Consider the following 12,532-nt stretch of genomic DNA (forward strand, 5'->3'; position numbering starts at 1 on the left):
AATTTGTTATGCTATTCCAGCGTGAATGTCTCTCGGTCCACGTCGGCCAGGCCGGCGTCCAAATGGGAAATGCATGCTGGGAGCTCTACTGCCTGGAGCATGGCATCCAGCCCGATGGTCAGATGCCCAGTGACAAGACCATCGGAGGAGGAGACGACTCCTTCAACACCTTCTTCAGTGAGACTGGAGCTGGCAAACACGTTCCCAGATCAGTCTTTGTGGACTTGGAGCCAACAGTCATTGGTAAGATCATAAGAATGTTAGTTTTGTTGCTCCAGTGACATTTAGGTTAATGAACTAGATTTGTGAATGTTTGAGTTTATTGTCATTTTTTTTACATTACAGATGAGGTCCGTACAGGAACATACCGCCAGCTCTTCCATCCTGAGCAGCTGATCACCGGAAAGGAAGACGCAGCCAACAACTACGCTCGTGGTCACTACACCATCGGCAAGGAGATCATCGACCTGGTTCTTGACAGGATTCGTAAACTGGTGAGTTTGCATGCCAAAGCTTCATATTTTAGATCATAATTAAGTAAAGTATTTAAGGAATTGTTTTTCCCCCTGCAGGCTGACCAGTGCACAGGGCTCCAAGGGTTCCTCATCTTCCACTCCTTCGGAGGAGGAACCGGCTCTGGCTTCACCTCTCTGCTGATGGAGCGTCTCTCTGTTGATTACGGCAAAAAGTCCAAACTCGAGTTTGCCGTCTACCCAGCCCCCCAGGTGTCCACCGCTGTGGTGGAGCCCTACAACTCCATCCTGACCACCCACACCACCCTGGAGCACTCCGACTGCGCCTTCATGGTGGACAATGAGGCCATCTACGACATCTGCCGCAGGAACCTGGACATCGAGCGCCCCACCTACACCAACCTCAACAGGCTGATTGGACAGATCGTCTCCTCCATCACCGCCTCCCTGCGCTTCGACGGCGCCTTGAACGTGGACCTGACGGAGTTCCAGACCAACCTGGTGCCCTACCCTCGTATCCATTTCCCTCTGGCCACCTACGCCCCGGTTATCTCCGCAGAGAAGGCCTATCACGAGCAGCTCACTGTGGCTGACATCACCAACGCCTGCTTCGAGCCCGCCAATCAGATGGTGAAATGCGACCCTCGCCACGGCAAGTACATGGCCTGCTGTCTCCTGTACCGCGGTGATGTAGTGCCCAAAGACGTCAACTCTGCCATCGCCACCATCAAAACAAAGCGCACCATCCAGTTTGTGGACTGGTGTCCCACAGGCTTCAAGGTGGGCATCAACTACCAGCCTCCCACTGTGGTTCCTGGAGGAGACCTGGCCAAGGTGCAGCGGGCCGTGTGCATGCTGAGCAACACCACCGCCATCGCCGAGGCCTGGGCTCGCCTCGACCACAAGTTTGACCTGATGTACGCCAAGAGGGCCTTCGTCCACTGGTACGTCGGAGAGGGGATGGAGGAGGGAGAGTTCTCGGAGGCCAGAGAGGACATGGCTGCCCTGGAGAAGGATTACGAAGAGGTGGGCACTGACAGCGTCGGGGACGAAGGAGAGGAAGAGTACTAAGAGATTAACACAAGGACTTAAATGTATTCACGCAACTGTATTTCAATTGTCACAAAACTGTAACAATATTCTGTGTTTACACTTTAAAACAAGAACACTATGTAGAATAAAGCAAAACTGCTAAGCATTCACATGTTTTATTTGTTCTAAAAACTATTAGAAAAGGTAAAATCTGTTACAAAAGTTCATACACTCATTAGCGTCTCTCCCAAGCTCTATGTGTACTGCCTCGCCTGTTATGATCAGCTGCCATCCAAGATCAAACAAGACTTGAGAAAAGAGTAACTAGGGAAACTAAAAGGGAACGTGTTCTTCTGGCAATCCTGACCTGGCAGATGGGAGCAGTTTGTTATCACGTCTCTAGGGTTACCTTCAGACGCAGAGGTGAAACATATAACAGCCACTGTTTTAAACACAATAGTTTTTGTCACCAACTAGGATTTCCTCAAGAGTTTCTCTCTTGTTGTTAGGAAGGAAACAGCATCAAGACCATATTTGGACTCTAAATGGTTCTATTCAAACAATGCCTATAAAATTATTTTAGTGTTTAGCAGCTTTCTAAAGCACTTTGATCAACCAGTACCCATTCAAGAGTAGGGGGAAAGTCCATCAATAACAATAACTAGTCTACATCTCTTGGGGGAAATTCCTTATGGAAAAAAACTATAATCCTTTGGAAATCTGTAGCTTGCATGCATCCAGCTCCTTTTCTCGTTCTTTGGTATAATATGGACATATTTTTCACACACATCGCTGCTCTGTAACCTGCTGTAAAACAAACATTAAACTCAATTATCAGCTCCCTTTAAGAGAAGGGTGCTCTAATGCTATCCCCCAGGCAGTCAACCTTTGCATTGCAAATTAATCTCAACCAAAGTGGTGATGCAACAGTCATCTGAAACAAAAGCCCATTCAGGTCACTGTTTTCTTCCCTCTGCAAGTTAAGAAAACTGGGGCTCCAAATGAGCCATGCTAGCACGAGTTTCCATTTGAACAGCTCTATTAAAAGAGCGTTTTTGTTCACGTTTACAACCTATTTTGTCTGGTAACCTAGAGGTCATGAGTTTGATCAAACAGCAGGAAAAGAAACAGCCTGCTTAAGTCTCTTTGAGCATGTTTAAACCACTAGCTCTTCACTGCAAAGCAACAGCTAACATGCCTTAAATCCTAAATGTGAAATTGGATGCAAAGGCGGATGGTTACGGGTCATATTTCACAGCCACTCAGGTCATTGTTGGTGGCTACTCATTTGTGTGAGAACAGCTGTTGTTCCTTCGATCTGAGCAGGGGAACATAGCAGTTGATTTTATTTTTTGTGCTCTTCCTCCTCATCTTTCGTCAAAGGAGATGGTGTTTGCTTCTCCAGCTCCTCCAGTTACCACAACATGCCAGGCTGTTGCCTAGCGATGCTGTGCTATAAAGTGGCTTTGCTGCACTTGTAACTGACACAACATCCCCAGCCACTCATCTCAGGTGAACGAGGAACTGCTAAAAGCAACAAAACATGGTGAGAACCTCTTTCTTTTATGTTTAAGTTCCACACATGAGTTACTTTACATAAGTTAAGTGAAATAACATCTCAGAAAGACAGTTATATTGTGTGCTACAAAATGATCTGTGTTAGGCCATAATAGCTGAAAAGGGCAGTTTGTGACAGAGAAGTTAAAACACGACACCACTACCTGTTTGGTGTAAAAATAAAGAGACCGGTTACATTTCACAGGAGCAAAGTGATTGATTAAAGTCATTTTGTAGTCCTATAGTTAGATCCCTTCATAGTATAACTGGCTTTTGGCGGATTTTTAATGCTTGTTCAACTTTGTTGTTCTTGCAACCACATTTAACATGTTGAATGGGGGGGATGAGGGGGAATCACTCCAGCTCGGCTTGGTTGGTGTCAATAGGATTGAGTAACAGCTCCTTTCTTGTAAAATGCACCTTAGCATTAGTTTGTTTGTTGGAGCTGAATCTCCCAATACCAATGTCTTTTTCCAAAACTTAAAATATGTTTCAAATCATCTAGTATTTGATTAATGGTTTATTTAGGGCGCAATGTAACTTTGTTTTAAATAACTGTATGCAAGAAGTTCTTGACATCTGAAACACTTGTTCCTGCAGCGTGAATGTATCTCCGTCCATGTTGGCCAAGCTGGAGCTCAGATAGGCAATGCCTGCTGGGAGCTCTACTGCCTGGAGCATGGCATCCAGCCGGATGGTCAGATGCCCAGTGACAAGACCATCGGAGGAGGAGACGACTCCTTCAACACCTTCTTCAGTGAGACTGGAGCTGGCAAACATGTTCCCAGAGCTGTCTTTGTGGACTTGGAGCCAACAGTCATTGGTAAGATCATAAGAATGTTAGTTTTGTTGCTCCAGTAACATTTAGGTTAATGAACTAGATTTGTGAATGTTTGAGTTTATTGTCATTTTTTTTACAATTACAGATGAGGTCCGTACAGGAACATACCGCCAGCTCTTCCATCCTGAGCAGCTGATCACCGGAAAGGAAGACGCAGCCAACAACTACGCTCGTGGTCACTACACCATCGGCAAGGAGATCATCGACCTGGTTCTTGACAGGATTCGTAAACTGGTGAGTTTGCCTACAAAATCTTCATATTTCAATTCAGGCGCCATCAGTCACTGAGTAAAGATGAATTGTTTTCCTGCAGGCTGACCAGTGCACAGGGCTCCAAGGGTTCCTCATCTTCCACTCCTTCGGAGGAGGAACCGGCTCTGGCTTCACCTCTCTGCTGATGGAGCGTCTCTCTGTTGATTACGGCAAAAAGTCCAAACTCGAGTTTGCCATCTACCCAGCCCCCCAGGTGTCCACCGCCGTGGTGGAGCCCTACAACTCCATCCTGACCACCCACACCACCCTGGAGCACTCCGACTGCGCCTTCATGGTGGACAATGAGGCCATCTACGACATCTGCCGCAGGAACCTGGACATCGAGCGCCCCACCTACACCAACCTCAACAGGCTGATTGGACAGATCGTCTCCTCCATCACCGCCTCCCTGCGCTTCGACGGCGCCTTGAACGTGGACCTGACGGAGTTCCAGACCAACCTGGTGCCCTACCCTCGTATCCATTTCCCTCTGGCCACCTACGCCCCGGTTATCTCCGCAGAGAAGGCCTATCACGAGCAGCTATCAGTGGCTGAGATCACAAACGCCTGCTTCGAGCCCGCCAATCAGATGGTGAAATGCGACCCTCGCCACGGCAAGTACATGGCCTGCTGTCTCCTGTACCGCGGTGATGTAGTGCCCAAAGATGTCAACTCTGCCATCGCCACCATCAAAACAAAGCGCACCATCCAGTTTGTGGACTGGTGTCCCACAGGCTTCAAGGTGGGCATCAACTACCAGCCTCCCACTGTGGTTCCTGGAGGAGACCTGGCCAAGGTGCAGCGGGCCGTGTGCATGCTGAGCAACACCACCGCCATCGCCGAGGCCTGGGCTCGCCTCGACCACAAGTTTGACCTGATGTACGCCAAGAGGGCCTTCGTCCACTGGTACGTCGGAGAGGGGATGGAGGAGGGAGAGTTCTCGGAGGCCAGAGAGGACATGGCTGCCCTGGAGAAGGATTACGAAGAGGTGGGCACTGACAGCGTCGGGGACGAAGGAGAGGAAGAGGGCGAGGAATATTAAGTTTAAAATAAACAAACCAACACTGATTTGGTTCTTTTAAGCTGTCAGAATACTCTGAACAAATTCATTCATTATTTAATGGCCTCCTGTTAGTTAAAAAAATCTCATTGTGTGAAAATCAACTGGTCTGATTTGCAGTAACTTTGACTTTTAGCTAAAAATTCATGCCTGTAGGTGCTAAAATTCCTCATCTTTGCCTCATTTCAATGCATTGCTGCATAACCGAGCTCTGTTTTACCATTGTATTACCAGTTTAAGGCTTGTATAACAAGAGTAGTGCCTGATCAGTTAAACCCTACTGTTTACAAATTCCTCACCCCCAATTAAGTCAAGGAATATATTCCATATTTGACAGCTATTTATTAGTGCATGTGAAGCCCTGAATGATTTGCAAAATTCATGAAGCTATCTAGAGATTAAGAGAAATCCAGTGTCAATATATCTTTCTTGTATCATTGTCTTGAAACAATAAACTGAGACATGTTTCCATTGGTGTACTTTGTTGTCAGTGTCTAACACGATCACAACTCACGCTGCATGAACTCCGTTCACCTCCTTGATAAGCATTGACAAACATTTAAGCCTAATTCCTTCACACAGCATGTGCAATGCTTTACAGAACACAAATACCTCAGGATTAAAGCAGGATTCTTAGGTGCTAGGAATAGGTTTCACTCTTCATTACTATTGAATAAATGAGAGGGGATGATCACTGTATTAGCTTTCATTGTCATATGTTCTTGATGACAAAACTAGGTGTTACATTATGCTTTTTCATTGATAGCTTTTGACACAAACATGTCAGATATATGTCTGTATTGGGGTTAACTTCACCAAGTCATGAATTATAATTGAAAATGAAAGAATGCCAAGTAGGAGTGAGAGCCTTCATATTGTGGAACATGGCCATAAGTTCCCGCTCGGCCTGTAGACTTAACATTGTGGCGATATCACAGGTTTTTAAACCGCTTTTTTCTCGGCTAGAGGGAAGACTTTCAAATAAAAAAGTTAATGGATTAAAAATTCACAAGATAAGGAGTCATAACCAACCTTGTTTGCAGATCGAGGTGTCCTGGCAGCACTTTTACAGGTGTCACTTGGTGCCCCATGGGGAAAATCCTTTCTGAGCTGCAGGCATGGATGTATTATGTTGATTATTGTTGTTGTGGAGCCACTCTATTTCATTCTCCCTCCCAAGTTGTGAGATCACAAAGACTGAATTCTAGTGCCTTTCAGAATAAAATTACAATAAAACAGGCTTGTAGTAACAGTTTTTGTTGGGTTAAGACCAACTGATGTTTCAGTGGTGTTACGTTCAAAGGCTGCGCTCTCGCTGTGCACACCATGGGATGAACACACACACAGGTGTATCAAGTTAATCTGGTTGATTAGACTTCTACACAGGTTTCTAAGTCTATGTTGCTGTGTGTTTGCTTAATACTTTCTAGCAATACAAACAATAATGTTATTTGTATTCATCAAACTGCTTGACAAAACACTGATAAAAAACAAAACACAGAGGTCAAACTTTCTGTTATTTGAATGTAATCAAAATACTAAAGGCTCAAATGTGAGAATGATGACTATATAAAAAGGTACAAATTGAGACTTTAAGAACTTCCCTGCCTCCTATAAAACAAACAATTCACATTTTCTTCAGATGACGCAGCTAAACTGCAAGAATGGGAATATTACGAGCCACGCCTGAATGCAGCAGCAGCAGCCAACGTTCGCTCCCGCCAAGAGAAAATTCAAACCGCCACTTTGGCTCCGCCTCCTGGGAAAGTATAAAAGCACGAGCTCCAGCTGCCGCTCCTCACTACTGCCTTCAGCCACCGATTCTTCAACGTCGGAAAGAAGGAGCAAAAAAAACAGCCAGAAAATGGTGAGTATTGAGGCGAAAATAAACATAAACAACGTTCTTAGTTTTATATATAAAATAATAATAAAAATGGGTAAAAGGCAGCTTGTTGCTTTTGTTAGGGGTAGGTAGCCGATTTAAATAAAATACATCTTCCCATAGGCTAAATGGTTGTTTATATTTTTGTTAGGGAATATTGTTATATAATACCGAAAGAAATCCGTTAATTCTGTTAAACTAACGTGAATCTGACTGTTCTCGGTTATAAAACCGCGTGCGGCCGCCTAATGTGACTGTTATGTGACGTGGCCAGACTAACGTTACTGGCTCGGTTTCTGTGAAAATGGGCCGGATTTAATGTCGTTAAACTGTTAAATGTGTCAGTTTTAAACCCGTAACTTCATTATTCTAAACACATGATTTAAAAGCTTGCAGAAGACTATGTTCCCGTGTCATTGGTTGCCGACTGGTGCAGGTTTTTAAGCCTTCGAGCTAGAAGACGCCATCAGATAACGCCCTGTCCGTAAATGCTACACAAAGGTCTTCTTTGCAGCATTGTGGGCGCAGCCAGGATTTTTTTTTTTTTTATGGTCCCCCTTTCCCCCCTAAGATGGCGAAGGCATGTCCCGCCCTACTCTGCCTTACTTTGCCTATGATTCGCTTACCCTGACTTTTCTCTCCTTACCCAAACCAATCCCACTCCCGCCTAACCAACCCGACAAGAGCCGGCAACGAGTACTAGCCAATCAGAGGTCAAGTAGGGCGGGTCGTGCCTTTGCCGTCCTAGGAAGAAAAATGGCGTGGGGGGCAGGGAGGAGAGGAGCGCCTCTTCCTGTCTGGTGTATTTCCTCTCTCCTCCCTGTTGGGTGGTGTTTGTGCTTCTGCTCCGTCTCGGCGTGGGAGGGGCAGGAGAGCGGAATTAACCCGCCATAGATCTGCAGTAACCGGCTGTGACTCAGCGAAAGGAGTTGGGTTTTGGTTTTGCAGTTGACAGCCATTTTGTTTTTGTCCTCTCCTCACTATTTTTAGTGGCTTAAATAAGCCCGTTTTATATGGATCCCTGCAACTGTGAAAATTGACCATGTCTATAAAATGTCAGATGGCAAAAGATGCACAACAATTTTAGTGATTAAATTGGTAGTTGATGTTTGATCTGGATCACTTGAGTGCACTGCAGAGAATAAGCTGTACAAGCTGCTTAATACAAAGCACAAACGGTCAATGTCTCCGACCCAGTAAAGAATCTAAATGTGAACTAAGTGTTAATATTCATGACAGCAGCACAATTTTACTCTATTTGCCTCATTTATGAGAAAGTAATAACTGATCTTTGTCTCTCTTCTGCAGCGTGAGTGTATTTCTATGCATGTCGGCCAGGCCGGAGCCCAGATGGGCAATGCCTGCTGGGAGCTCTACTGCCTGGAGCACGGCATCCAGCCGGATGGTCAGATGCCCAGTGACAAGACCATCGGAGGAGGAGACGACTCCTTCAACACCTTCTTCAGTGAGACTGGAGCTGGCAAACATGTTCCCAGAGCTGTCTTTGTGGACTTGGAGCCAACAGTCATCGGTAAAACATTAATCAACGCAAACTTCTGCCAAATCATTAGATTAGTTATTCAAACTATGGTGCTTTAACAGTCTTAAATTATTAAGCCAGCTAAACTAAATACTGAACAGTGTTTCCTTTAGTTTTGGGGGGGGGGTAAAGCAGTGGGGGCAGGTCTGTCTGAACAACTGTCTAGTTACTAAGTGAACTAAATGCAGCAGCTTTAAACTTAGAGTGCACAATATTAGCTGTTGCTGTTACCAATGTTACAAGTAGCGTTGAATAAATCATGAGGTTGTTAAATGCACATAGCCTAAAGAGCACACAAACTGAGATTCACTTCACAATAACCTCTATATACTATATTATAAATTAACATACAAACACTTAGAGCACACAGTGATATAAACCGGTGTTGTCCCATTAATGAAGATAAGGTAAGTAGACTCCAACGAGTGTGCCGTGGTGAAAGGAAAATAAGGCTTTCATGACAACTCCTGTCTTAACTTCGATCTAAATGGTGAAACTATACAGATGTATATTTGTCCTGCATAGTCTCACAACAAACGCCACATGTACAATGCTCACATTTTCCACAAACCAGACATGATGAAGTCAGCTGCCTCTCTGAAACAGACCTCAAAGCGCAGTGCCGCTCACTCGACCCACTTCTGATACCGTGGCGGCAGAAATTTTGGTGTGTGTGGGCCGCCATTTTCAAATCAACAGGAAACACTGCTGAAGCAGTTGAATATATTCAATTGGTCCTTTTTTAACCTTGCTAACTTAAATGTGAATTTTCACTACTGTGGTTGTACTGTGGGTTTGTACGGTTTAACTTGTGAAATGGAGCATCCCTGTAAACCAGTTTTCTCGTTGCTCCTCAGATGAGGTCCGTACAGGAACATACCGCCAGCTCTTCCACCCCGAGCAGCTGATCACCGGAAAGGAAGACGCAGCCAACAACTACGCTCGTGGTCACTACACAGTCGGCAAGGAGATCATCGACCTGGTTCTTGACAGGACTCGCAAACTGGTGAGCTCTTATTCTCAAAACGCGTTTAAGTGTAGCATTTTCCATAAGATGCTGATCTGCGATTGTTAACCCTTATTCTGTGTTTCAGGCTGACCAGTGCACAGGGCTCCAAGGGTTCCTCATCTTCCACTCCTTCGGAGGAGGAACCGGCTCTGGCTTCACCTCTCTGCTGATGGAGCGTCTCTCTGTTGATTACGGCAAAAAGTCCAAACTGGAGTTTGCCGTTTACCCAGCCCCCCAGGTGTCCACCGCCGTGGTGGAGCCCTACAACTCCATCCTGACCACCCACACCACCCTGGAGCACTCCGACTGTGCCTTCATGGTGGACAATGAGGCCATCTACGACATCTGCCGCAGGAACCTGGACATCGAGCGCCCCACCTACACCAACCTCAACAGGCTGATTGGACAGATCGTCTCCTCCATCACCGCCTCCCTGCGCTTCGACGGCGCCTTGAACGTGGACCTGACGGAGTTCCAGACCAACCTGGTGCCCTACCCTCGTATCCATTTCCCTCTGGCCACCTACGCCCCGGTTATCTCCGCAGAGAAGGCCTATCACGAGCAGCTATCAGTGGCTGACATCACCAACGCCTGCTTCGAGCCCGCCAATCAGATGGTGAAATGCGACCCTCGCCACGGCAAGTACATGGCCTGCTGTCTCCTGTACCGCGGTGATGTAGTGCCCAAAGATGTCAACTCTGCCATCGCCACCATCAAAACAAAGCGCACCATCCAGTTTGTGGACTGGTGTCCCACAGGCTTCAAGGTGGGCATCAACTACCAGCCTCCCACTGTGGTTCCTGGAGGAGACCTGGCCAAGGTGCAGCGGGCCGTGTGCATGCTGAGCAACACCACCGCCATCGCCGAGGCCTGGGCTCGCCTCGACCACAAGTTTGACCTGATGTACGCCAAGAGGGCCTTCGTCCACTGGTACGTTGGAGAGGGGATGGAGGAGGGAGAGTTCTCGGAGGCCAGAGAGGACATGGCTGCCCTGGAGAAGGATTACGAAGAGGTGGGCACTGACAGCGTCGGGGAGGAGGATGAAGGAGAAGAGTATTAGGTCACTGAAACATCTGTAGCTCACTGTCACCAGGCCCAGAAAGAAAAGCCAAACACCGAAAGGTGTTTTATTGCGATGCAATATTGGACTCATTCCTTAAATTCTGCACATTCCAGTGAGCTACGAGTGTCCTGCCTCATTTTAAATGCAAAATAAAATCATGACGTCATTCCATTTGTCCTGTCTCCTTTTTAAGATGAGCAGTTTTAATAAGTCTTGGTTTTTAAAGGTTTTGTTCCCAGGGCTGAAGGTTGTGCTGTAAAATGTCTTAAGTAATAATAAAACTGGGAGCTTTATTTGTAGCAGTCAATAAACCAGGCTGATTTAATTGCAACGTATTGGAAACAAGCATTTCAGTCTGGGTGAATCAGGGATTAATTTCTAATGCATTAAACATGTTAGAAAATACTTTAAATACAGAGTCCATAGTATGGACTTTCCTACATTCTCAAATTGTGTCATTCTTTTTGGGCAGACTGAAATGGTTCAATGAAGCACTATAGTCCTTTACAACAGCTCCCTGTTGCATAAACACTACCAGCGCTGTAACCCTTTTCTTCTCCTGTGAGTCACCAAGATCAATGAGCTCTTGGCTAATAAATGCACGAAAGCAACTCCTAAATGCCAAGTCATGAACAAGCAGAATAGTTAACTTCTACCTTAAGCCTGGATCGGTGCTGGCAGTTCCTGCTCTCTGCAGTGCTGTGTGTTTTGTGTCAAACCTGAAGCTGCTCTCATTAACTTCAAACTAACAGCTGTGGCTCGTTGTCGGCTCAGGGCCTTCAGGCGACACGCACCCAGCAGCTCTTTCAACATCTTAAAACCTTATTTTTTATATATGTGCTTTTAAATGATTCAGATTTAGCTGGTTAACATAATGCACATCACTGGTTGGGTTTCTTTTTAAAGGTTCATGTAAGTGGATTGTTTTAATACAATCGAAACAAGTCAGTTATGTAATCTGATTATTTTCCTGTAGTTCTCTCTGATGTCAATATTCCCCGACTAAGTGGTTTTTTAGGCACTAAAAATAAATGTCTTTCAGCCCTTAACTAAACAGATGTACCATCGGTCTAACACCGTGCAGACTGTAATTGTTGTTTAATTCAAAATGGACTCCTGTCCTTTGTGTGTGCAGCTTGTGGGTTTAATATTTTTGCAGTGTGAGCAGTTGGTAAAAGCCCAGAAACAACGGATGCCTGAGAAAAGCTCTGATGATCTCACTAACTGCTCTGGAAGCAGATTAAACCTCCATTATGTATTTCATTCATGAAAGTCTTAATCTCTGCTGTGAGAAGCTGAGTGATGATTTTTGAAGTGATGGTGAGTTTGTGTGTCTAATTCTGGACCAGGCTAAATCCTGGGGCCACAGCAGACCAGATAGTGTGATGTTTCTGGGGTAAGCCCCCTGAGATACGTATATGACTAAGAGCTGAGTATAGTATTTATGGTCAGGAGGATTCACACATACTGAAAAAAGGGACAAAAGATTATGTATGGTTTATGTTTCAGTGTTCAAAGCCTTGCGTCTGCTAAAAATTAACCCTTTCTGGACTCGTTTCTTCACACTGTATTGCTCCTATAATGTCATCTGATCATTTTGTTTCAAAATTATAAGATAAACACTCAAACAAGATCCACTTATCCATTGGATAAATATACATATACAAATATACATATAATATACAACTAATATTTTGTGCACAGAAATACATCACCGTTCAATTGAGTTCTACTCATCATTCTAAAAACGCAGACAATCACAATCTTAAAGTCACAGGAGTCACACGAGCGATTGCAGCACTTAAACACAAAAAGATTTAATT

The 12,532-nt window shown here is 45.2% G+C and overlaps 3 protein-coding genes and 1 long non-coding RNA gene across 7 annotated transcripts in view; 3 read left to right on the top strand and 1 right to left on the bottom strand.

Annotated features, from left to right (window-relative positions):
- LOC114551047 (uncharacterized) overlaps nucleotides 1-11,445 on the bottom strand; it is a 19,144-nt gene extending 7,699 nt beyond the window's left edge. For 2 of the 4 annotated variants that reach the window (XR_003691814.1, XR_003691812.1), the window contains exon 1: nucleotides 6,248-6,539. This is a non-coding gene — a long non-coding RNA (uncharacterized LOC114551047). Of the gene's footprint in view, nucleotides 1-6,247; nucleotides 6,540-11,365 lie in introns of those variants that run through there. The other 2 variants (XR_003691815.1, XR_003691813.1) reach the window with 2 other exon arrangements.
- Nucleotides 48-1,559, top strand: LOC114551035 (tubulin alpha-1A chain). Its single transcript, XM_028572127.1, has 3 exons — nucleotides 48-243; nucleotides 346-494; nucleotides 573-1,559. Exons 1-3 carry the CDS (start codon nucleotides 63-65, stop codon nucleotides 1,542-1,544), a joined length of 1,302 nt encoding a protein of 433 aa, XP_028427928.1. The 5' UTR covers nucleotides 48-62; the 3' UTR covers nucleotides 1,545-1,559.
- Nucleotides 3,001-5,688, top strand: LOC114551034 (tubulin alpha-1A chain). Its single transcript, XM_028572126.1, has 4 exons — nucleotides 3,001-3,051; nucleotides 3,663-3,885; nucleotides 3,989-4,137; nucleotides 4,217-5,688. The coding sequence occupies exons 1-4, from the start codon at nucleotides 3,049-3,051 to the stop codon at nucleotides 5,195-5,197; spliced, it is 1,356 nt and encodes a 451-aa protein (XP_028427927.1). The 5' UTR covers nucleotides 3,001-3,048; the 3' UTR covers nucleotides 5,198-5,688.
- LOC114550999 (tubulin alpha chain) lies at nucleotides 6,891-10,875 on the top strand. The gene is made up of 4 exons (XM_028572070.1): nucleotides 6,891-7,082; nucleotides 8,406-8,628; nucleotides 9,495-9,643; nucleotides 9,732-10,875. The coding sequence occupies exons 1-4, from the start codon at nucleotides 6,906-6,908 to the stop codon at nucleotides 10,704-10,706; spliced, it is 1,524 nt and encodes a 507-aa protein (XP_028427871.1). The 5' UTR covers nucleotides 6,891-6,905; the 3' UTR covers nucleotides 10,707-10,875.
- Nucleotides 11,446-12,532: the final 1,087 nt, after the last annotated feature.

Source organism: Perca flavescens, chromosome 24, assembly GCF_004354835.1.
Source record: "Perca flavescens isolate YP-PL-M2 chromosome 24, PFLA_1.0, whole genome shotgun sequence".
Classification (NCBI taxonomy): Eukaryota; Metazoa; Chordata; class Actinopteri; order Perciformes; family Percidae; genus Perca; species Perca flavescens.